Source organism: Ambystoma mexicanum, chromosome 10 (genome assembly GCF_040938575.1).
Source record: "Ambystoma mexicanum isolate Mex_15411 chromosome 10, UKY_AmexF1_1, whole genome shotgun sequence".
Taxonomy (NCBI): domain Eukaryota; kingdom Metazoa; phylum Chordata; class Amphibia; order Caudata; family Ambystomatidae; genus Ambystoma; species Ambystoma mexicanum.
This window is the reverse complement of record NC_090932.1, coordinates 1,144,807,698-1,144,833,386: the sequence shown is the minus strand read 5'-3', so window position 1 is coordinate 1,144,833,386 and position 25,689 is coordinate 1,144,807,698. Positions and strand designations below refer to the sequence as shown.

General features: G+C 45.8%; 1 protein-coding gene across 1 annotated transcript in view; it reads right to left on the bottom strand.

The window, feature by feature from the left end:
• The window catches only part of FAM178B (family with sequence similarity 178 member B), a 1,611,694-nt gene that overhangs the window by 1,484,450 nt on the left and 101,555 nt on the right, over window positions 1-25,689 (bottom strand). Inside the window, exon 4 of the mRNA XM_069620260.1 lies at window positions 13,307-13,477. Within this exon, the coding sequence (XP_069476361.1) occupies window positions 13,307-13,477 (171 nt within the window). The remainder of the gene's footprint in view (window positions 1-13,306; window positions 13,478-25,689) is intronic.

Genomic DNA, 25,689 nt, shown 5'->3' with positions numbered 1-25,689 from the left:
TGAGGCCATTCTTAAGGCATCCTCTGTCTATTAGCTGAGTTCTTACCTGCCTTTGTTTTGGCAGATCCTTCCAGAATTACCGGAATCTCTATTCAGGAAGAACCATGCCGAGATCTATAGTTTCAAGTGTCCACTTTAAATTGCAACAGCAGAATTTCCTTCTCACTCACAGTTCCGTAAGGAAAACCCTGCAATCTCTGCAGGCAACAACATCATGGTTGTCAGATCCTCCTTCCTCGGCTAGCCGCCACATTTGTTATAGCTGTTGAATAAAGGCATGCACATACTGTGGACAATTTCTCACTGCAAAGGAAAAATTACGCTGTTCACAGAAAAGCCTAACATTTTCAGGAAAAGTGAGGAGGAACGTTTTGAAAAAGTGAACTCAGTAGAATGTTTTGTGATCATTTTCGAAAAGCAGAGAATAGAGTGTGAGCTCAGTGCAATGCATGCTGGGACCTGACAGGCTGTCATGCTTTAGGGTACGTAGGTAGGAAATGCCGCTTAAATGACTGAATTCTGTAACGGCTCACAAGAGGAAAGTTGAGTGTGTTGTGAAGGTAAGTGTCCTGGTACAGGCCCCTGCCGCCGCTATGAACAGAGACAGACAGACAGCTGTATGGGCTCTGTCGCTGCAATGTCGGCCTGCGGCACAGACTGCCCGTTTGTTATATGGCGCCGTTAGGTAGCACATCACGGTCGCCTTAAATAGACACACATCACACTCATATTTTTCCATAACAAAAGAACAACACACACCTGCAAACTAGTACCACGAAAAATGTGGTGTTAACAATAGTCCAAAACCCTTCTCCTAGGTTGACAGAATGTCGACCTCAAAATCCTGGGGCTAGGTCGGACGCCATTGGGAATATCGCATAGGGTACCTCCGAGTCATGCTCTCCTCAGAAACGTCCCACTCCAGTTCGTACCTCCACCTTGGTCAGCTTGGCTGTTTTCATCTTCCTCCTCTCAGGAGCTTTCCTGGTCCAGTTCGTCACTTCCACCCATCTTCCTGTTAACTCTGGTGAGTTCACCAATTTTTGGAATAAACTAGAGTTCCTGGTGACCGTGTCCTGCCCATCTGACACTGTAACCATTGATCCCTTCACATCGACAACACTGAACAGTGAGGTTTGTGTGGCAAAAACAGTTTCCCCTGGGTTGCATGGAGAGCAACAGGACCGCGTCTCCTGCTTCCAACAAACAGTCCTGGGGTCCGCTCTGATCATTTTCCATCTCATTCACTATCCTCCTCTGCTCAAACACTTCCTAGTCATCAATTACCCTAGGGTTACAAGGCACATACCCAGGATCAGTCTTCTCGGGATCCTTTGAAACAAAGCTTCTGCAAGTGGCACCCCGGCGGAACAATGGGGAGTGGTCCGATACGCTGCCAGGAAACTGGTACAGCCCTCTTCTTCACATTCTCCTTGCGCATGCATCATTCAAAATACTTTTTAGTTTGTTCAGGGTGCGCATGAATCTCTCTGCCTCCCTATTCGCTCGTGGCCAGACAGGTGTACATTTTTTCAGTGATGAACTCTGTGGGCACGTAGAAACTTGGAGAAGCCCACAGAGTTCACTCTGAAATGGGGGGACCCTTGTCGGTGCATACCCCATGGGTAACCCATGAGTGGCAAACATTTTCTCTAGCACAGGAACAACATCTGCCTGGGACATCCACTCCATGAACTCCACCTCAGGATACCATGACTACTGGTACACTAGCACCAGGATGTGCGTGTCCCGACAAGTGGACCCAAAGTCCATGTGCAATACATCCCACGGTAGGCAGTTTCTGTCTGTGGTCTCAATGCAATGGGGGCTGGTTGGGAAACTGTCACCTGAAACCAGACACAACTTTAATGAATGCGTCTACCTTCTCCTCCAGCCCCGAAAACCAGACTTTAATACCGGGATGCGCTTTGGTCTTGGCTGCCCCTGGTGGCCTCTGTGCACTAGCACTTGGCAGCTCCCAAGGGCGAATGCACTTGGTCCCGAGGTGAACCAACACTAGGCTTGGTAGGATTCAGTCCACCCCATTTAACAGCATCCTAGCTCTACTTTGAATTTCTGGAGAACACAGAAGCAACCATCCAGAGATATTCTCCTGCAACAAGCAGACACTGGCGTACTTGGCATAACGCTGAGTAGAAGAAGTGGGCTATTCAGGACCCTTAGTGGTCTGGCTACTACCTGAAGACCCAAAAATACATTTGGATGCATTTAAGAATCGGTTACGTCCTGATTATGGCTGCAATTAATAGGAGCAACAATTTACACTCTAGAGACGGCCGAAAACCACTGTGCTGACTTTTCAAGAAGTAACGATAATACTGCAAACAAAAGGACAGGTCATAACAAAAATAAGGACTAATAAGATTTGAAAGGTCCTTGAATAAGTTAGGGGCACGTTTTTACATCATACACATTTATGTTGGATCTAGGTTTTGGTAGGACTTATATTGAAAACAAAGGTTTTTTTTGTGTCTGAAAAGCTGAATAGATTGAGATTGGTGTCACAGAAAATATGTTGAAATGTTTAAATGTTGTCTGTGAAATGTGTACATTACATCTTTTTAACTTGTTGATACATGAATACAAATTATATTTTTGAAAAGTAATTAGGAGTATTCAGAGGGCAAATCACAAAGCTTATTATGTGTGACATGAAGGCCTTGATCATCTTTTTTGTGTATGTTGATGATAGCCTGGAAGATTAATGCCTACAGGGCACCTTGAGTTTATAAATACTCTGTGCACTAACTCCATCACTTTCATGATACATTTCTCCACCTTGGATCCTCTCAAGAGGAGCCCATCCATGGTGTACGTGAGCTCACTCCATATCCGCCAGAGCTGTTCTAGTGCTTGACCAGCCTTGCAAGTACGCTTATCCAGTTTTGCGAATATCCTTTTCCACCCATCACTCCTCTCTGCCGTCTGCATGATCTGGAAGCACTCATCTTCAGCCGACGCTGCCTTTATTTCATTCAGAGACATGGAGTTGGGGGTTGCATCCGCAACGAGCAACTGAACCTTTCTGTCTCTTCTTCCTAATGGTGGTATTCCATCTGATCTAACGTAGGAGGGTAACGAGACAAATAGTCAGCCACATTGTCACTTCCGGGACGGTATATTATCTCCTGGAGGGCAAGCATCAATTTCTCAATGGGGGCAGGTGGTTTGGACGAAGAGCCAGCCATTATTTGTATCAAAGGCTTATGGTCTGTGGCGACTGTCACAGGCTTATCAAATATATAAAAATGAAAATGTTTGCAGCCCCATAGCACTGCCAGTCCCTCCCTGTCGATCTGGGAATACCTCTGCTCGGTCAGCGACCACGCCCTGCTAGCAAACGCCACTGGTCGCGTTTCCTCGTTGACGTCAGTCTGCATCAGCACCGCTCCTAGCCCAAATAGACTTGCATCCATGATGACCTCTGACCTTTTCCCAGGTTCAAAGAACACCCTGGTGTCATTTGCTGTGAGGGCGCCCTTTATACTTTCTAAAAACGACTGTTGTAGGGGTGTCCATCTCCATGCGCAGTCTTTTTTTGTTAGGTTCCCAGAGAGGCTCTTACAAATTGGCCAGATTCCTAATAAACCTTCCACAATACGTGGCCATTCCCAGGAGGTTACGCAACTCGGACGCATTGCTGAGGGGACTTGCTTCCTGAATGTCTTGCACTTTTGACTGGTCTGCAGATATTCCTGCCTCCTGGAACACAAAACCAAGGAATTCATTCTTCTTCTCCAGGAACTCACATTTGTCCTTGTGCAGGCTTAAGCCTAGCTGTTGTATTCGCACGAGGACCTTCTCCACCCTTTCTAGATATTCAGACTCAGACTTGACAAACACTAAAATGTCATTACTAATATTGATAGAGCCACTGATGCCAGTCAAAGCTCCTCTCATGGTGTTCTGAAAAACTTCTGCAGCCGATGAAATACTGAAGTTTAACCATTTGTATCTGTATAGACCCCTGCGGGTGTTGAATGTTGTTATATATTGGAATACTGGATCAAGTACCAACTGGTGGTAGCCAGCCCTTAGATTGAGTTTGGAAAAATACACTGCACCTTGCAGGTCCGCAACAATGTCAGGGTGATATGCCTTTCTCATTTGATTACCTGATTCAGGAGGCGCATGTCCACAAATCTGCGGACAGAGTCAGGTTGTTTGGGCTTCCTTGCTATCACAATGGGGGAGACCCACAGGGTGGGCCCTTCCACTTTTTCAATAAGTCCAATTTCACCAAGCTGTCCAGTGTTATGATGTGCTTCTCTGAGTCTGCTGAAGCTGGTCATGTGCTTAGTGATGTCATGCCAGTGTCAAATGGAATGGTGATGTATGAGTGTGAGAATGCTGTGTTGAGTGTTCTGTAACAGGTCAGTTGGTCCCCCCCTCCCTGGGTGATGGGTGCCAGTGATCTATTGTCTTGTACCTGATGTCCATATGTCCTGTAACATGTAACCTGAGAAACTGGAAGCAAACTTACTAATAAGCAACCTATCACAAGTATGGACATTGCTTTACTACATTGGCAACGAGGATTTCCAAAAGAATGAACCCCTGGTACAAGGAAAGCAGAGAAGACAGGACTGAGGAGGACTGCTGCGGGGGGTGCAGTAGACATCAGGACCAGAAGGAGAGAACAAGACAACACCGCCCCCAAGTAAGCAAACCCATCACCCAGGGTGGATAAGGGAGGAGGTTATATGTTCCACAACAGATTGAACCAGCAGCCCATAGTTCTTGAGAGTGCTGTGCCGTGGAAATGAGAAGCTGGAGGTGGTCCATGTGAGAAGGGTGATCCAGGGATTATTTGGTGGGATCCTGTGAATATTTGGACAGTGAGGGTGATCCCCTGTTGTGAGGACCTGCAGTCCTTAGTACTAGAGAGTGCTGGGTCTGGGGGACATAAAGCTGACGTAAGGAAGGTAACCTCAATACTGGAGCCCGCTAGCTGGAGATGCCCAAAGAGTTAAAACAGGCCTGAGACTTATTAATTCAGCTGTTAATGAAATATTAAGGGAGACGGGTCACCACGGCGAGGGAAGCTGTGTCCCCGTGCGAAGCAGTAGTGTATGTGATGTGCTGCATAAGATGTTCCTTTGGTCAAACATAAGAGGTTGTAGCAGTGAGCAGCTCGAACGGAGCGCCTGTGAAGGGACTGTGTTTTAACATGAGCGAGCCAGAAATGTTTGATGCACGTTGGTTTAAAGACGCTGTGCGCGTGACGGGGGTACCTGCGAATGGACCGTTGGTACATGGGTCTGCGCAGTAGTACTTTCGTCCCCTGTTACTTCCTTGAGACTGATGACATCAGTCTGCAGCTGGGGGAGATGGCGAAGCAGTGGAACTTTGCTGTTCCAATTGTTCTGACCAAGGAGTTGTGATGCGTAGGGAGAGGAGCAATGGGAGAGTTATATTGTTAAAGTAAAGGACCGTACAAAGTGCACGTAACGTGACACCGTCACGTAACGAATGAAGGACTTTGTTGTGGAGTCGGGATGACAACCCGGAAGTACGTGGCAATGGAGATGCGACGTGAGAAGTAGAGTCAGCCGATGTCGCACCTTCAAAACGACATGTTCCGGGGGAAGGAGAATACAAGGAACAATTTGGTAACAAGCGTTTTGGAGGCAGTGATGGAGCGCTGTGGAACTTATGCTGGAATGTCTTAGCCCACGGGATGCATTCACACTGTATCAAGTATTACAGTAGTGAGTGCGGCAAAGCCGCTCCGCCTGTTAGGGGCGTTGCCTAGCGGCCCACGGTGATTACAGGTTTTGTAGGCATTTAAAAAAAATAAAAAATGTGATGTAGCAAGTTAAAAAGTGCATTATGTCACTATGAGGCAAATTAATGCTGCACACTCATGAGTTTTAGCATGGTAGGTATGAAGTCATGCAGCATGGTTTCCGTAAGGTGTATGATAGCCAATAACAAAGTGTATACTGCGTTTGAGACACCTTACGTTTTGGCGCTATAGGCGAGTAAAGATGCTATGTGTTAGGCAATTAACATATTTAAGCATTTGCAGGTTAATGGACTTTTTAGACATTATAGCGAAAAGTGCATAATTAAATGCAATGAGATATGGTGTGGAGTTTATTGGTGTGTGAATGAGCTAGTTTAACCTATTGAGGATTTTTAGGTTAAAAGTTTTTCAAGACTTTTGGACTTTTAGGCGTTTAGGATTAATGCAAGCCATGGACAAGGAAATGAGCTATGCTGGAGATGTTTCCGTTTAAAGTTGTAAAATCTGAAGAAATGTCATCTGTGATACCCACACTGGTCCTAAGGCTGGCTGTGAATTTGAAGCCTGATGGAAGTGACATATTGAATATCACTAGTATGAGTGATGTGTGCAGAGTTCGTATTCAAATGAACTTAGTATGCCCATGAAGAGAGTAGGCATTGCGGTTCAATGGGTTGAGTGAAGATGACTTGCGGGTGGTATGCAGGTGTTTTAGCGAGTGATAGGCACCGCTAAGGATAGGAGGTAGTGCCTCTGCTTTTGGTTTAAATATGTTGCTGGAATGTTGCTGAGTGATAGCGCTTCCTATAGCAATGTTGGGTTAGTGTGAGGTAATCACTACAGTTATTTGGGAGGCATTGTCTCTGTTGAAGGTAACAGGAGGTAGTGCCTCTGTGTTGGTGTATGACTATTGCTGGGGGGCAGCGCCTCCTATTCTAGCTTTAGGTTTAAGTGTGTTGGCTCTACTGGGTCTTGGAGGTAGAGGCTCCTAGTATGTACCCATTTGCAGGTAGTGCCTTTTTGGGTTATATTTATGTTGAGTAAAGGTAAATCCTGGGGGTAGCGCCCTTTCTAGGATTATATGAGGGAGTGGTATCTGAGATGTGCACTGAGGAGAAAGGGAGTTGTATATATGGTGAATTTAGGAGTGGTAGTAGAGCACTGTTAGGAGAAGTCGACTCTTATCTTTAATGGATAGGTGGTTCTTTTAGATGAAGTTGTGGTAGTGGTTCTGTTAGAAAATGTTGTTGTACTGGTTGGGGACGCCCTCTAGTTATCATATTGGCTAAAGGGAAATATGCTGTCCAAGATGGAGAGTCGTCTGATGAGTTGTTTTCTTTGTGTGTTATCTGTCAATCCTGGCCATGGTATCCTTAGGTCAGGATCATGGGACTTGTTAGTACTGCCATTGAGATGAGCGTTTAGGCCAACCCCATTGTTTTATTGGTGGTCTTGGAGATGGCTGGCCAGTATCTTCAAGTTGTGCGGGATCTGTATACCTTGGTGTGGTTGAGTGGGCTCTATTGGCCTAGTCCTTTGATGTAATTGTTTGTATGTCGTGATGTGGGCATAGTTGTTGATATTTCAGAGCGGTTTTATGAGTTCTGTCACTAGGTATGGTGATTCTGTTGTCATCTTGGATGTCTAGTATTGCGTCAGGATGGCAAGCTGTGCTTCAGGGCGGCAGCCTGGAGGCTCGCCTGTGGCGGGGGCGGGTGGAAGGATATAGGTTATTTTAGTGGGCGTTTGGTTTGTAGGGTAGTCTTAGCCTTGTGTGTGGGCTGGTATGTGTCTAGAGTGTGAGTCTAGAGTCTGTTCGTGGCAGGGACAGACAGAAGGTGATTTGAGTTATTATTGAGGGTGACCTGGATTTGTAGGTAAAGTTTGGAATCGCATAGCTGTGAGAGTATCTTGTGAAGTTTGTATGGTGGATGGTGGTGTGACTTGCCTGCATGTAAAGTGCTTGTTGTTTGTGTAGGTGTTTCGGTAAGGAGGGAGATGTGTTATGATGTGCTTGTCTGAGTCTGCTGAAGCTGGTCATGTGCTTAGTGATGTCATGCCAGTGTCAAGTGGAATGTTGATGTATGAGTGTGAGAATGCTGTGTTGAGTGTTCTGTAACAGGTCAGTTGGTCCCTCCCTCCCTGGGTGATGGGTGTCGGTGATCTATTGTCTTGTACCTGATGTCCATATGTCCTGTAACATGTACCCTGAGAAACTGGAAGTAAACTTACTAATAAGCAACCTATCACAAGTATGGACATTGCTTTACTACATCCAGCTCCCACTCTACCTTCTCTCTGAGGTGAAACAGGACTTGTCTGTGCTTTAGCACAACTGGCTGCACGGTGGTGTCAATGTGGAGGCATATGGGATCTTCTTTTAGCTTGCCGATCCCAGTGAATATCTCCCCGAACATGTCCAGCAAAGACTGCATATCGTCCAGGTACACCCCGAATGTACAATTCACTATCCGGAGGGCTTGCAGCGCTGCACAACCCAGCAGCGTCCCATTGTTTACGGTGACGAAGAACCTGTTTTTAACTGTCACTCCTTCATGCCGGACTGGGGAGATGACTGCGCCTTCAGGGGGCAGGGGAGACTTCCCCCAGCAAACGTGAATATAAAGACTTGCGTGTCTATCAGGATTGGTCCTCCTTGTCGTTGTTGGTAATAGTTGTATGCCATCACACTCACAGATGCACCAGTGTCAATGAGTACCTGAATGGATGAGTCACATATTTGGACCATGCACTTGGACTGATGTCTTTTTGCGCATGCTAGAGATGAAGAAGACATCCTCCTCATCTTTGTCCTCTTCTGGAGGTTCCTCCCCACAGGCCGTTTTTTCAATCTGGGCTACCTTCCATGTCGGCTTTTAGAACTGCTGTCTAAGTGTGGCCGGTCCACAAGAGTGAGTCGATGGTGCTGGGGCCCGGCAGACCCATGCAAAATGGTTCGGAATGCCATCCCTGACAGACATGGCCTTTAGCAGTGCAATCTCTCCTGTGGGGAAAGTCATAGCCGCATTGGGGGCATGGGCCGCGCAGTTGCCCTGGTTTTCCTTCTTGGTCCATACAGGTTTCCTGTAGGGCTTCTGTTGTTGTCGACTGCTGACAACATATGCATCTTAAAATGTAATGGACTTCAAGGCTGCGCCCATCTTGGCCGCTCTAACATCTGCCAGTTCGTGTAAACGTCCCAGCTCCATGATGCAGGCCAGAGGTATTCCTGGTTCATGCAGAATCTGTCTCATTTTCGTAGAGGAGCAGCCGTGAATTAGCTGCTGACATACCTTGTCATCTTCATTCGGCCATGCACACGTGAGGACCAAATGGCGCAGTCTGCCATATAATGCGTCAAGGGATTCCCCCTCCTTTTGTGTTGCTGACCACATCACAAACCTTTCATAGTCCAAGTTCACTATAGGTTTGAAGTACTCTTGGAGCACACCCTTGGCTGCTGCATACATGTTTTCGATGGCCGCAGGGTTTTGAAAATGTTATGCACAGCGGGGCCGGCTGAATATAGTGGGACAGACTTCATCGCATGGTCGTTTGTCTCCCCAATGGCAACAAGGAACATCTCTAGAAACTCAATCAATGCGGACCAGCGTGGTCCTAGTGTCGATGGGGCCCCCCTTGACACATCAAAATCTTGGACTGGGTCAAGGGAGCCTTGCTGGTGCATTCCCCTGCCACCCACCAGTGCAGCCGCGGCATCATCCAGCATTTTCCTGCCACAAAGAGAGACCAGGCAGCCTCCCTGGTACTGCCAGAGTCAAAACACATGTTCTGCATTGCCACACCAGGCCAAATGATGACCATGAGGTGAGGACAACGGAAGAGCCAAATGTCACTTGGAGTTATTAGAGGGGGGAGGGGCTTAGTCACCAGAGCATACTATCGCTCCAGGGAGGTGCAAAAGCACTCCAAGCAGGAGCCGCAACCTCCCAGGCATGATCAGCGTACCTTCAAGATTTGTGGACCCCAAATGGGGCAAGTGTCTCTCTGCGCCGCTCTCTGCTCCACTGCGAGAACGCCATTGAGCAGCAGAGTCGGGAAGTGGGCCACATGAGTTGCCAACAGTTTTGCGTGAAAGGAAACAGGTGACACACAGGGTTCGGTTGGTCGGTGGGTGAGCTAGCCCAACAGTCCAGACGACCCTCATTGCCAATGTTGTGCAGAGCTGGGCCTGCATCCTGGTACAAGCCGCCGTCCACTATGTACAGAGATAAACGGACACAGTGGTAGCTGTACAGGTTCTGTCGCTGCAATGCTGGCTTGCGGCACAGACTGCCCATTTATTATCTGTTGCTGTGACGTATTACGTCATAGTCACCTTCAGGTGACACACATCACATTCAGCATGTGTGTGGATGGGAGTTGAGATGGGATGGGGATCAAGGATTGTGATTGCAACGGGGAATGGGAAAAGGGAGAAGAGGTGGAGGATCGGTGTGAAAAGAGGGTTCAGGGTTGAAACCCCCGATTGAAAGAACATTGCAGGAGCAGGTAAGGGTGTGGGGGGGCAGGGCAGCATGTTTACTTCAGGCGGTGCAGGTGGGGAGTGGGAACGGTGCCAAGAAGGGTTCAGTGGAAAACCCCCATACCCCCATGTTACAAAAATCCTGCTCTTTTGAGGCTGCTTAGTGTAAAGCAACCACTGGTGGGGGGGTCTGTACTTCTGCTCTCTATATGGTAGAGGAGAGGCACAGAGGACCCCTGCCAAGATTTTCTATTATTGGTAGCTGTGGTCGAGCAATCAAGGCCTAGCTTCTCAGGAGGTGATGCGAGCTGGTTCTTAAGTACAGTGTAGTCCCCAAGCACCCACAAAGGAATGTCCACACACTGTATTGGTTAAAACACAGTCTTTATATAATTAATATTCAAGGTCACGTACACTATCACAATAACTCACTGTGTACTCAGAAATCAATAATGGCAAATATATACAGTTCTAAAGTGGTACCACTAACGTTATCAGATCTCATTAAAGTGCATACGGTCAGAATGACACACAGATCATAACAAAGAGGAAACCAGCAGTAGAGGGTATCAGATAATAATATCGCCATATATATGGTCGCCGTAAATAATATCGACGGGAAAATGTTGTGGCGATATTATTTAGGTGCCCATATATATATATAAAAAAATAAAATTAAAACAATTGGGGGTTGCGGGGGTGTCCCCCGCATGTTCCATGCAATAATGTCGCCACATAAAACGGCCATTTTTCGGCGATATTTTTGTATGGCGAGATTTTTGTGGCAACATTATTACATGAAACCCAGTAGAGAGAGGAAGGAAAGCAAGATGGTTGAACAACTGGCAAATTACTGGTTACTACCGTTACACAGCTTTGTGTGGAGATCCCCCCACCTGGGCACCCTGTAGGAGAAAGATACAAGCCCAGTCCATATATGGACACTAGACACTAGACCTTCCAATAGTTCTGCAACCCCAAAGTACCTGGCGTTGTAGCGTTTCTCGTCGGGGAATCGACGCCCATTCTTGAGGGTCCTCCCTTTCAGGCAGGAGTCACGGGTCATCGAACGTCCGATGGGGAACAGGTCGAGCTACGACGGCGAAGTGGCTGTGTCGTTCCTAGCGGTGCTCGTTGACGGGGAAGCGTAAACGTCCTGCAAGGAAGAGGCGTGCAGGGCACCTCAGTGTCGATAGTTCTGGACCGCAAAGAGTTTGAAGAACTGTGGCCCAGCAAGGGCGTTGAGTCGTCGGCGTCTCTATAGTCTTTGGGTGGCGGGAAACCCACCAGTGGATGCTCCTCGGCGTGTCGACGGTCAGGCCTTCTCCGGCACGATACAGCGGCGACGATGCGGACGAGAGCGTCCTTGGATCAATGAAGTTCTTAGGCAAAACGGGAGCAGGGCGGCTCCGGTCAGCGACGGCGGTCATCAACAGAGGCGGACAACAGTACGGGCGCTTCTTCTTGGAGTTCTGCAGCAGTCCCCGTATCGGGTTGGCAGCCTGTCGAAGGTCTGTCTACCAGGGAGCTTAGGCAAAGATCAGCTGGTGCCCGATGGTCCCTCGTAGCTAGAGAAGAGGGCGCCTTACCAGGTCCTCTCTGGGTTATTCCTTGAGGCACAGCAGCTTTCAGATTGCGAAGGAGAGCAACAGCAATTCTTCTCATCCAGCAGGGCTTCAAGATCAAGCTTCAGTTACTCCAGTTACTCATCGTAGTGGACTTCAGCTTCTGAACACGATTCCTAGCACTGAGAGGTCCCCAGATATACTGTTGATCTCCCATTCATTCCGCTGGGTCACACTCAAGCATCCAATCATGACTACAGGCATTCATGCAGGCAGGCAGCCAATCAGGCACATGGTGCATTCAGGCCATTCACTTCTCTCCAGACACTCACAACAAGTTATGTGTATTGCAACAAGTACCGAGCCATTCAACACTCCATACTGCATTTATACCGGTTTCGGACAGGGCTGTCTCTGGCATTGTGTCAACCATCAGATGCTAGACACCTATCACATAGAATGCGTATTCGTCACATTCATTCACCCAGGTCCCACCCACAGGCGTCCCCACAACATACGGTCGTTGAGAAGGCTCCAGCCAGTCTGGTCGGCACTTCCCCACACTACCATATATGGAAATTCCACCCAACAGCCAGTCAGGGGGAAGGGACAGAGGCAGGGCTTCCCGGGACTTCGGGAAGATCAAGGTAACAGGTGATGGAAGGCAAGAGGCCATGGGGGCCATCATGTCTCCATCCGGAATCTACCGATTCCAATGACAGGGCCTGGGGGTCCCAAAATGGAGAACGCTCAGAGCACCAGTCATTTCAGCACGGGGGTGCCACCAGCCCGTACCCAGTTCTGTGGGTCACACACAGGTGCCCAAAAACATACACTGGGGGCACAGGGTTGCAACACTACCCATGGGTACCATAAGGGTATCCCATGGGTCTGTTCACCAAACCAAAAGAGAGAGCTGCACCACCAGGAGTCCCACATGAACTCCTGCGTGGAAAACATGACAGAACACACGATAAAAAGCATTAAAGGAGAAGGATAAGGAGGCCCTGTCCCTCCAATGCATTTCCAGCATCACACTTAGTGATGGCCAAAAACTGGCAGTCTTTTGGAGGAAAGTCCTCCATTGGGTGGGATAAAGACCTGGAATCATAAAGGTACCCGAGATTGGTTAATTTATTCTTTAGTTTTCAAAATTATCAATTTTTTTATTTTTTTAAAAGTGTCCTGGGATCCCACATGATGATCCTAACAGTTATACAACATTCAGGGGACATACATGCAGCCAGGTCTTTCTTTAAGAGCTGGTTTGAAGTTCACTGGGCAACTGCATTTTGTGTGTGGTGTCTTTACTGGATTTGGTTTCAGTTATTTAGTATTTCCGTGGGGAGTCTTACCCTTTGTTCTCTCCTCGTGCCCCATCTCAAATAATGGGATCAGTAAACCTACACGTACCAGAAGGCATGGCTGAGGCTGTACATCTAACATGGAGCAGCGTGAGTACGGTTTTGTTTGCACTTTACTAACCTGAAGAGCATGTGCTCCAGTATGTGTCGGCTGGGGAGATCTCTTGTGTCCAACATGAAGAAAGCACTTGGGTTTCCGAGCTGGAGGTGCTGGGGCTCTGTGAAGATGTCTTCCCCCGGATATATGCTTGGAATCCCATTGGAGCTCACAGAGTACCTCTTTATGAATAACCTGAAGAAGAGAGTGATGAAAGGTATGGGGCTACTGCCTGAAAAACTAGAGCGAGCAGAACAATATGTTTCACAATATATCCTTGATATATGTATATATGTCAGTACATACATATGAGTAGGAAAAGCTACTTACTTGTAATATGAATTGCTTTGAAGTTAGAAAACAGGTTCACACAGATCCATATTTTACAAACCGTAACTTGAACTTTCTGAAGTTGTTTGTTCTCTAAACAATAACCGTGTGAAATGGTTTGTCAAGGAGGAAGGTAAGGATATGGTTTAATTTATATATAATTGGAGACTTCATCCCGCTTACAGGCCACTATGATGAGGATTCCAAGCTAATAAAAATCTACTTAGAAATACAGGCTTGGATGGCTACTAATAGTTTCTGCCTTAATGATGAAAAGATCGAGCTCTTGATCGTCGGCACCCAAACACGCCTAAATAAACTGGACCAGAGGTATATGACCTTCAATATTGATGAAAACATGATCAAAGTGACTAAGGATATAAAAACCTTGGGAGTTTATCTCGATTCCACTTTATCCCTAAAGAAACAAGTCAGCACTGTTGCATCCTCTACAGCCTATACTAACCAGCTAATTTACGGCTCCAAATCCTATCTGTCCACTAGCAGTTGCATAACGCTATCCAGAGCCTTAGCGCTGTCAAAGATTGACTACTGCAACACACTCTTCCTAGGATCCCCATAACGGAATATCAACAGGCTACAGGTCCTACAAAATAACTCCCTGAGAGCCGCTCTTAACATTCCAAGATCCAGTCATATTTCAACTCTCAGACGGAAATCCAACTGGCTATCAGTTCACGACAGAATTACCCTTCGCACACTGGCAATCACACATAAATGCCTGTCAATCCCAGCTCCCAAATACCTTACGGACAAATTCAGCAAACACCTACCATCTCGGCATACCAGATCTGCCCTTACCCAATGCCTCTCAGTACCAAGGTTCAACCTAAAAACTGCGGGGGGAGCCAGCTTCCCAGTTCAAGCTGCCAAATGTTGGAACTCACTGCCTCTCACCATTAGGCTAGAACCCTCCTTTGTTGCCTTCAAAACCAGAGTAAAAAGCTGGCTCAATGATAAGCCCATCAGATGAGGCTATTGTCTTTATGCTGCAATTCTTTATGCGCCCCACCTATGACTGCCTGTCTCTCATGCCCTCACTTGTAATATTTGACACTAGACCTAACTGTAACCATTGGCCTTCCTGACTGCTTGTCTTTATTTATATGTATATATTCTGTAGAACGGTGAGGAATCTATTTGAAATACTTGTGAATCAGAAATCTGTGCCCTTTGTCTTGATTTAGGCACTTGACCCGGGTAACAATGGAGTCCTTGATTCCTCTACTCCATTAGGAAGGGGCAGTTTGTGGAAAAGAAAAGTTACCCTTCGGGGGTACTCATGCGCCCAGTAATCTAAGTATTTCTGAAATAATATTTGCTTCCACACGATATCAATTGTTGAGAGATTTATTGCCCTATATTGATGACACGTGTTTCGACGTCTACAACGTCTTTCTCAGATCAGGGCTTCAAAAATTAGTATTTACAATTAAGAAAAATGAAAACAAAAACATGCGAAAATGTAGGTCAAGACATGAGTAACAGGAGGGGATGGACAAAGTTGGGAGGCGAAGGAAGAGAAGGGGTGATGGGAAGGGTTGCAGTGATAGACACAAACAGAGTGAGAAAGGATGGAAGTTCTTCAGGAGGAATATTCTAGACAGCATAGCCAGACTAGCGCAGGGACCATTTCACTCATGGGTGGTATGGAAGACCAAAACTGCATAGGTAAATTGAGGGAGGAGAAGATAGGACAGAGGTCAAGCAGACGCGCTAATATCGCAATATGGGCCAAAAGAAGACAGTCCTAAATGTGGAGCCAGTCGGTCAATAACTGTGGGCGCAGTTAACTGTACAACGAACAGCAAGCAGGATCCTAAATGCAGATCCAGGGGTTGTTAACCATAGGGGGAGAGAACTATGCAACGAAGGCCGATCAAGAGACAGTTCAGAGAGCAGAGAGAGATGTTCTGTATATTTAAGAATCACCAGATACACAATTGGGACTCATTGCGAGTTTGGAGGTATTAGCAGAGTAATTCATCGAAACGGAGGTTTGGTTATTTCCAATCTGAGGTCCTGCATGACTTCATTAGGGAATGGAGGCCCAATGTCCAGAGGAGCAGACAAGACAGGCTTCAGGAATTGGTACTCAGAAGAGCAAACTTGAATTCACATTTACCAGAAGAAGAAATACTCTTTGCTACAGAGGGATCCGCTGCAGCCGAGGGTGTTTGGTACCAAGGCTCCTGTACTGCCTGTGTCATTGCATGGGTGTGCAACATTGTGTGTATGTCTGCATGGAGTTTTGCAAAATGTAGGTCATGTGTGCGATTACTGTTCCCCTAGCCTCCAGGGAAATCACAAGATACCTGCCACATACCACACAACGTACAGCGTGCCATTTTTGGAAGACATGAAATGGGAGGGAAATCATACCAAAAAAAAACCTGACCAGTTGACCAAAAGAGCATTCCCTATTAAGTTTTGCTGCGTGTACCTGGAGGTATGTCTTAGAAAGAGAAGGACAAGTTACTTACCCGTGGTAACGTTCTTTCGATTGGATGCTGCTTGCACTATTCCTCCTCTTATGATAAATATCTTTCCAGCGTCAGATGCTTTGGAATTTTTTTTCGACAAGGGGGCGCTGTGTGCGGCTCATCAAGTCGATGTCGCTCAAGGCCATCAGTTCAACTGTAAATATCATCATTAGTATGAATAGTGCACACAGCACCCGTTGGCTTCGTTTCTCTCTTTCCCCTCCTGTAGAGGAATTACCAGGCGTACCATAGACTGTAGGCTCCAAGAAACCGCAAAGTGTAAAGACACGTAAATTCTACGGTGAGGTAGGCTGCGAGGGGGGCAATGAGGAATAGGTGGGAGGAACATCCAATCAAAAGAACGTTACCAGAGGTATGTAAATTGGTCTTCGAATGGATTGTGTCCTCCCACGTATTACTCATCTTATCATAGACTCCCAAAGCAGTAATAATTTGGTGATGGGAGTATGAATTTAATTTTGTCCTTAACTGTTATCATGGACAGAACGAAGGTGCGCTTTCCCAAATTGTCCTTCTTGATTGGAAGATGAATCCAAGCAGTAATGGTTTACAAAAGTGTGAACAGACGACCAAGTGGCCGCTGCACATATGTATTTTATCGGAACACCTCTCTGAAGAGCAGCAGAGGTTGCCATACCCCTTGTGAAATGTGCTCTTAAGCCTTCCGGCGGGTCTTTGCCCGCTTTACTTTAATTTGACTTTATAATATTTATATAGCGCAGCCATGGACCCTAGGACTTGAGGGCGCTACAAGACATAGACATCACAAATTAACAAATAAAAACCATCATAAAAGCACCTAAAAACAGTTAAAATCCAGAAACAGCAAGATGAAAGCATAAAAGGAAGCAGTATTAGTTAAAAAGGTAGGTCTTCAATTTTTTCAAAAAAAATCTCCAGTGATTCAATCCCTCTCAGCTCTGGAGGAAGAGGGTTCCAGACTTTAGGCCCAATTGCAAACAAAGCAGCTGAATTGGAAACATTGACAGTTTTGTTTTTAGGAATGAGTAACAGATGGTGATTATTAGATTTCAGATCTATGCCGTTCATTCTAGCAGGGAGTAGATGCTGTAAGTAAGCAGGTAGATTTCCCTGTCTGCATTTTTGTACTATGGTCAAGGTTCTGAAAAAGATCCTAGACTCCACAGGAAGTCAGTGGAGAGAGCATCTGGCTGTCGTGACGTGGTCTCAGCGATTGAGTCCCATAACAGTTTGTATGACTCCATTTTGGCAGACTCGGAGTTTGTTTCAGTCAGTTTTGTCTATACCCATTAGCAAGCCTGAGCAATAGTTTCGGCATTATCTTGTGAGATAAAGGGTCTTAGGTGTGCCAGTAGTTTTATATAATCAGTGCAAGAGGAAACCAGGCTGCTAATATGTTGCAACATGGAGAGTCGCTGATCGAATGTGACGCCTAGCGTCTTCACTTTTAGTAAGGGAATGATAATTTTTTCGTCCAGACGAAAACTACCATAAGTTGGACCAAGTTTGTTCAACATGTGCGTTGAGCCAGTAACCAGAAGCTCAGTTTTAGATTTATTAAGAGCCAATTTATTATGAACCAATCACAAATAATGGCAAAGACTTTATTAATAGCAACCTCATCAAGGTCATGCGAGCCAATTAGCGGGATGACACATTGCATGTCATCTGCGTAATTAGTAAATATCACGCCCTCTTGATCCAGCACAGCAAATAGAGGGGCAGTGAGGATATTATAAAAACACGGAGAAGTGCAAGCCCCTTGAGGCACCCCACAAGTGATGGTAATGTGCGAGGATTCAGCCTCAACCTGTAACATTCGCTAACCTGTAACATTCCCCAATAGCCAGGATGATCCATCTGGATAGGGTATGTTTTGTCACAGCTAAACCCAATTTAGGACCTGTAAAGCCAATGAATAATTGGACATTCTTGATATAGAGAAGCTGAGAGCCCTTTTTAGGTCCAACATATGTAATCTTTCATCCTCCTTTCCAGGATGAGGAGATGGGTAGAAAGTTGGAAAAATTATCTTTTACGACAAGTGGAAGTCAGACACTTCCTTTAGTAGAAAAGAACTTTTTGCCCGAAGAACAACCTTGTCTTTATAGAAAACTGTGTGTGGTATTTTACAGGAAAGTGCCTGCAACTCCCTTACCCTCCGGGCTGACGTTATTGCTATTAGCAAAACAGTTTTCAAAGTTAACAGTCTTAATGGGCATGAGTGTATTGGCTCAAAAAGAATGTATGTTGGAAATTTTAACAACAGGTTTAGATCCCATATAGGGACCTGGACAGGAATTGGTGTATATAAATTAGTAAGACCCTTTAGGAATTGAACAATCAGAGGGATTTTAAAATATGAATCCTCCCCTGAAGAGCGCTTGAAAATAGACAGTGCCGCCAGGTAACCTTTAATTGTTCCAATCTGGAGCCCCAGATTTGCCAAATGTAATAAAAAAGAAAGCACCATAGGTGTATCACAAAGAAAAGGATCCGCATTCTTATCACTGCACCAACTGCTGAACTTGTTCCAACGGCAGCGGTACAAAGATTTTGTTTCTGGCATTCTGTCTGAAAGCAAAATCTCCATTACGTCATCCGGGAGGTCCCAATCCTTGTATCTCAGCCTTTCAGAAACCATTTATTTATTTATTTATCATATTTGTATAGCGCACAGCAGCCCTAAGGCATTGCGGCGCTTGTTACAGAGAATGAAAAATCTTAGTTACAGAGTTATACAAAAGTTCTTCAACACTTTATGACATTTACATAATAGTATACATTTAAAGAACACAAAATAAGATAAAATAAATTTACAACACAGTGGCCCTCATTACAAGTTATGCCGGTAGCCATGCCGCAATTTGCGGCATGGCTGCCGGCAAAACCGCATCCGTGTCCGTGTCCTCGGAATGAGGACTTACCGGACCATTCCGAGTCCAGATGGCCCGGTAATTCCTCACTCGAGGACACGGTTCATCCCCATTCCCATTTCAGCCCCCATAGGGCTGAATGGGAATGGGGCAGGGAGTAAACAACGGGCCATTACGAGATGGCCCGTTGTTTGCTCCCTCTTCCCCTCGCGGGACACGGTATGCACGCCTGGTTTTCCCAGGCGTGCTTACGTGTCCCGCGAGGGGAACTTGTAATGTGGCGGAACGGGTTGAACGGCGCTGCAGCCTTTTACGGCGCCGTTTAACCCGTTCCGCCAGGGTCGTAATGAGGCCCAGTATGTATTAGCAGTTGGAGGCAGTAGAGGCAGGAAAGAGGTGTGATGGGGTGGGGGAAGTTAGATCAGGAAGGTTTCTTTAAGATTTTTGCAGAAGGCCTGAAGGGAAGTTTCAGCTCTGATGGTGGTGGGAAGCGAATTCCATAGTTTAGGTGCTATGTATGAGAAACCTATTCCTCCTGCTTTAACTCTGCAGATGTGTGGGATTCTTGTGGGCGTGTAGCTGTGCTTCTGGATATGGTTTCTGATAGGTATGTGGGTGCTGAGTGATTGAGGCATTTGTGCGTGATGGTAAGGATTTTGAGTTAACCGGGAGCCACTGTGCCACCTGTCTAGCTTGTGAGATGTGGTCCCTTCTAGGGATGCTGAGAGCTGCTCTAAGGGCATTTTTCGTATAGTTTGTAGTCTGTGTAAGTTTTTGGTAGAGGTGCCAGCTAGGAGCGCATTGCAATAGTCATGTTTGGCACCTATAGTTGCTCTGGCTATTGCGAGGCAGTTCGGTTTAGAGAGGTAGGGTTTGATGGCATTAATGAGCTTAGGGCTGTAGGCAGAAGTGGAGATAAGTTAGCGTCAATGTGAACACCTAGTGTCTTTACAGAGTATGAGACAGGGATGATGGAATTGTCAATGTTAAAGTTGGAGTATTGGGGGTTTGGCTTAGCTAAGGTGGCTTTTTGTCCGAGGATAAGAATTTCAGTCTTATCCCCGTGAGGCATAAGCCATTAGCAGCCATCCAGGCTTGGATTGTAGTGTAGATTTTGTGTAGTACAGTGGCGTCTTGATCATAGGAACCAGATAGTGGGAGGAATACTTGGGTATCGTCGGCATAATTGGTATATGCAATACCCAGAGAGTCAAGTAAGTCGAAGAGAGGTTTAGTGAAGAGGTTATAGAGGGTAGGGGCTGTGCAAGAACCTTGGGGTACTCCACGGTGTATAGTGGTAGGGTGAGTAGAGAATTTGGCTGACTGCGGAAGATGGGTGGTAAGGGTTTTATGATCTACCAGATCAAAGGCAGCCAAAAGATCGAGAAGGAGGAGGAGGGCAAGCTTACCTTTGTCCATGATCTTTATAATTCGTTTTTTTAGATTTAGTAGGGCTGTTTCCGTTCCATGACCTGTATGGAACCCAGATTGTCTTTTACCTAGTATGGAATTGGCTTCTATGTGAAGTTGAATCTGGCTGTGGGCGGCCTTGTCCAAAATTTTGAGGAGGAAAGGGACGGTATTTATAGGTCTATAGTTATTAGGCTGTGCTGGATCTAATGAGTTTTTTTTAGAAGGGGGCATACCCATGCTTCTTTGAGGCTTTCTGGGACGATGCCTGTTCTGACCATGCGTGAAGGCTGAGTGTCTTGACCTCTGGATGGAGAACCTGACCTTCCTCTTGGGAGAGAAAATCCTCTCTTTGTGGAAGACGTGGTGGAGGGCAGATGGACATGTCCAGAAGGTCCGGGTACCATGTCCTCCTGGCCCAATCTGGGGAAATTAGGATCATGGATTTCCTGAACTTTCTCAACCTCCTGATCATGTGAGGAATGACAGGGACTGGAGGAAACGAGTAGAGGAGTCCATTACGAATGTGTCCCCTATAGCTTCTCTTGGGGGAAATTCCCTGGAGCAGTATAGTTTGTACTTCCTGTTGACACTGGGCGCAAACAGATCCACTTGCGCGGTTGCCCAAAGGGTGAAGATCTCTTGAAGGACTTCCTGAGCTAGTTTCTACTTGTGCGAGACTGTGCTCTGCCTGCTCAGAGCATCCGTCGCTGTGTTCTCCTCTCCGGCTAGGTGAACTGCTGATAGGGAGATTGCTTCATAAATTGCCCAGAATCAGAGCCGCATAGCCTTTCTGCACAGTGGTAGTGACCCTACACCTCCTCTCCTGTTCAGGTATTACATATCCACTGTGTTGTCCATCACTATCAGGCCATTATTTCCCCGTACAGAGGGCAGAAAGGCCTTCAGCGCTAGTCTAATGCCATCAGCCCATAAAGATTGATGTGTAGTTTGGACTCCGATGGAGAACAATGACTGCTGATTGTCAGATCGTTGGTGTGGGCTCCCCACCCCATGAGTGCGGTGTCCATCACTACTGTTATCCCCGGTCACGGCTGCCACAGATGCTGTCCTCGCAAGGCCGCCACAGATGCTCTTGTACAATTCAGCTTGGAACCTGAAGAGGGTCTGACATCCTGCCTGAGAATTGGGACCATTGAGTCCTGAGAGTCCATTTGAGGGATCTCATTCTGAGACGAGCCTCTGGCACCAGAATAATGCAGGATACCATGAGGCCGAGCAACCTCAAAAAGTCGAAGGCCAGAAGATGCTGGGCACTCTGGAATTTAGTGACCATCTGTGTTGAGCCCTCACCTCGGGTGGCAAGGCTTTTCCTGAGGAAGCATCCAGGACTGCTCCAATGAACTGCAGTCTTTCAGATGGCATCATGTGGGACTTCTTGTAATTGAGGGAGAAGCCCAGTCTGTGGAGAAAGTGCCAGGTTACGTTGAGATGTTTGAGATGTTGGGCTTGTTCGGGTGAACATGCCTTGATCAGCCAATTGTCCAGGTAGGGGAGACGTGAATCCTCCCTCCTCTGAGACTCGCTGACACCACTGCCATCAACTTGGTGAAAACCCTCGGGCGGAGGTCTGCCCGAATGGCAGAACTCAAAATTGTATCCACAATATTGGAACCTAGTTGGGGGATCTAGAACTCAAATCTTCCCTATCATCATACCACAATTTGATATGAGTCAATTCTATTCAGGTATTGCTTTTTCTTATGGGGGTTCACTCCACACTGTTGGATTCCTGTTTTTACTTTGTTCTTCAAAGTTTTGCACATAATATGTTGTTTCCCAAATAAAACATTGCCTTTTTATTTAGTTTCTTTGGAATGCAACCTTTATTAAAAAAATAGAAGTGTTGATCTGGTGTCTCGCAGCTGCAGAAGGGATTATATAAATCGAGAGATAGAACTCATCAAACTGTTTCATAAGTCATATTTGTTAAAAAAAACATCATTTGGAGTGTATGGACCATGAATAGTCAAAGACGACTCCTATTTCTTTTGATTCAGAGATGTATTTCTTGATATGACCTCCGAACCTAAAGTTTTTATGAGATTTTCACAATCCCTATTCGTGTTGGGATCAGAAGTGTGGCTTGATTTGGGGATATCTCTGATCCATAATTTTTCAATCAAGTCCCGTGGAAGCCGACCGGTTTCAGTGGTATTGGAGTTATTAGGACCACTTTCTTCAGGGCTAGGGACCAACACCCATTAATGTGTGGTCTGATTTCTTCTGCTGGTAGTGGTGAATCTCTGATTTCAAAATAGGAGATTGCCCTATGTTTGGAAGAGCAAGGAAGGGGAAAGAAAAAAGAAAAACAGGGGAGAGTGCCATTAGAGACATATCCCGTGAGTGGCCTCATAGACATCAAAGGTCGTATTGCATACATCTTACCCATTACAGGTGAGGCAACTCCCAAACGTCAGGGTCCTGGATTCGAGTAGGTAAGTTATTTACAGATTCCCGAATCCGAGATGATCACACATTCCTTGTTCACCTAAAGAAGAAATATGTTCTTTTAGATTTAGGTGAAATAAAATGGAACTTGAAGGATAACTATGTTTGCTTCAGTGAACATTTAAAACAAAAGATCATTAAAAAACTAGCTTTTTTCAATTTGCAGGTCGACTCCTGAGGAGTATGACCTGTGGAGCTCACGGGCCCAGTTAGGTATCCCCACGTCACGTCGCCAGAAAGCAACCCATTTGGTCACTCTATGTTAATTGTAGCCCATGCGGTACTAGGGATTGTATAAACTGTAGTTTCCCAAGCCAACCTTCTACATAGAAAGAAAGTAAAAAGTAAAAAAGTACGTCTAGGGCGATGGAGGTAGGGGTTTGCATTCAGCCCATGGTCTAATTTAACAAACAGAGACAGCCCAGGGCACGGTTTACATCTGTGTATACTGGGATCTTACTGCGCATAACACGTGTCTTTTTTAAGAAAAACGTGTGTTTAGTTAGGATAGAAAGGGGAAAAGGGATCCGTGCAAAAACAGCATTTGCATATCAGTTGTATGTGGAGTACCCCTATAGATTCTGACCAAGTGCGATGTCGATGCACGGAACGGCGTCTAGGCTGTAGTGTATTCGACGTGTTGGCCGTCACGTGATAAACTACGTGTGGACCATGATAAACACTAAAGAAGGACTAAAAAAAGAAGGACGAAAAAACGGCCCGTATGGATGGCGGCCATCTTAGGATGGAGTGTTGATGAAAAAGAAACGGATCTATCTGTTAATAGTCGAAGCGGACCGTTTTGCCATAAAACAAATCTTTTGCATAGATAGCCAAATTATTTAAGCCAATATACATGCTTAGCTCTTAGAGAACCACACATGATAGTACAGGCTGGATCATCAGAAAAATAGAAACACTTATTTAAAGATAACATATTTAGAGAAAACATTATTTCGAAAAGACCTAATATACCGTCCTGATATTTTTGGATTTGTTCAATGTGAACTCGAAAAATACAACTCGAGAGGTTAAGAAAGACTTACAGAGGCTAATACCAAATATCCTGATGGTAGTAGGATCTCATTATGTGTAGGTCTGGATGATATTTCATATGATCACAATTAATCAGAAGGAGATTTTACACCAATACAGTGAGTGTGATGGTTAGGGGTGTGGTTTGTCTCCAGTACAGCAGAGTATTAGGGGGGACTGCAAACTCTATTATAGGTTGTAAAACAAAGGGAGAGTATACAATAGATAGCCAGCAGTACAGTTTGTTACACAGATTACGTTTAGAAGACATGTGAATGAGGGTTAGAGAGTAGCAAGTGATTGCCAGCACATCGATTCATTTAGGCCTCCCACATCAGTTCTTAATCTGTATATCCACAATTGTTCGCGTCTGAAAAGCAGGTTATGAATGTTCCCTCCTCTTGTTGGTATCTTCACTTTCTCAAGGATTGTCCATTGCATGTCTTTGGGGCTGTGCTTTTTTTTCTAAATAGTGTTCCACCATAGGGGCTGGGATCTTTTTTGTTTGTATGCAAGAGCGATGCTCCGCCAGTCTCGTTCTGATCGGTCGGGTGGTCATCCCTACATATCTAACTGCACATGGACAGGTAATCAGGTAAATAACATTTTTAGTATTTCAGTTAGTCATTTCTTTTTGTATCCATGGGTGGTGCCATCCAATGTCTATGGTTTTGGTTTGCGTAGTCCCAGGGCAGGCACTGCATGACCCACATGGGGTATGTCCTGTCGGTTTTTCATGGTTCCAGAGTGTCTCATGAGGCAAACTTTTTTCTTTGTAGGTTTTGATGAGGGAATCCCTCAAGTTCTTGTTTCTTTTCATGGCAAAGCGTGGAGTAGCCAAATTCGATTCTCCCACATTCAAGATTGGCCAGAGTCTTAAAACTTCTTGTTTGAGTTTGTTGGTGAGCGGCGAGAACGTGAAAACCGCTGTAATTTTATCCTCAGAGTTTTTTTTGTTTAGCATGCTGATCTAGCGTGATATCACGTGGAATGTTACGTGCCCTCTTTCTTGCCTGCTGGACAATTTTTCTGGAATACCCTCTCTTTTTTAGTTTATTGGCCAAATGATCCGATTGTCTTTCAAAATTAATGATGTTCGAACAGTGCCTTCTGTATCTTAAAAATTGGCCGAAGAGCAGATTGTTCTTCAGGCTTGCTGGGTGGAAACTCGAGAATGTTAACAAAGAATTCCTATCGGTGGGTTTATTGAACTCAAAATTGATCATTACAGCCGCCAACCGCGAACCTTAGGTACATTCAGTGCTTGTGATGGATAGACACGTGAAAGTAAGCATCCTGAAGGTCCAAAGATACCATCCAATCCTGGAGGGCTTGATGAATCTGAGAAAGGGTAACCATCTTGAACTTGTCCTTCCTGATGAACTTGTTCAAGTTTCTTAAGTCCAAATGGGTCTCAATCATCTGTCCTTTTTGGGAATTAGAAAGTACGAGCAGTACCAACCCTTGTTTCTCTCTGCCACAGGTACCGGTTGTATAGCACCTTTCTCTACCAGGGTCAAAATTTCCTGCACAAGGATCGGATCTGGAATTTTGAAAGAGCTGTTCCTCTGATCCTGGGGCCTTTCTAGAAAGGGAAGGCAGTAACCCTGGACTACCGTTTCCAGTGCCCAAGCATCTGAAGTAATTCCCTGCCATTCTTTCAGATGCTGAGAAAGTCTGCCTCCCACAGAGGTCTTGTGGGTTAAGGCCTCAGAGTGGCTTTGAGACGGCTAAAGCAGGGGCTCAGGGTAAAACTGCAGCTGCTTGGGCTGACTTA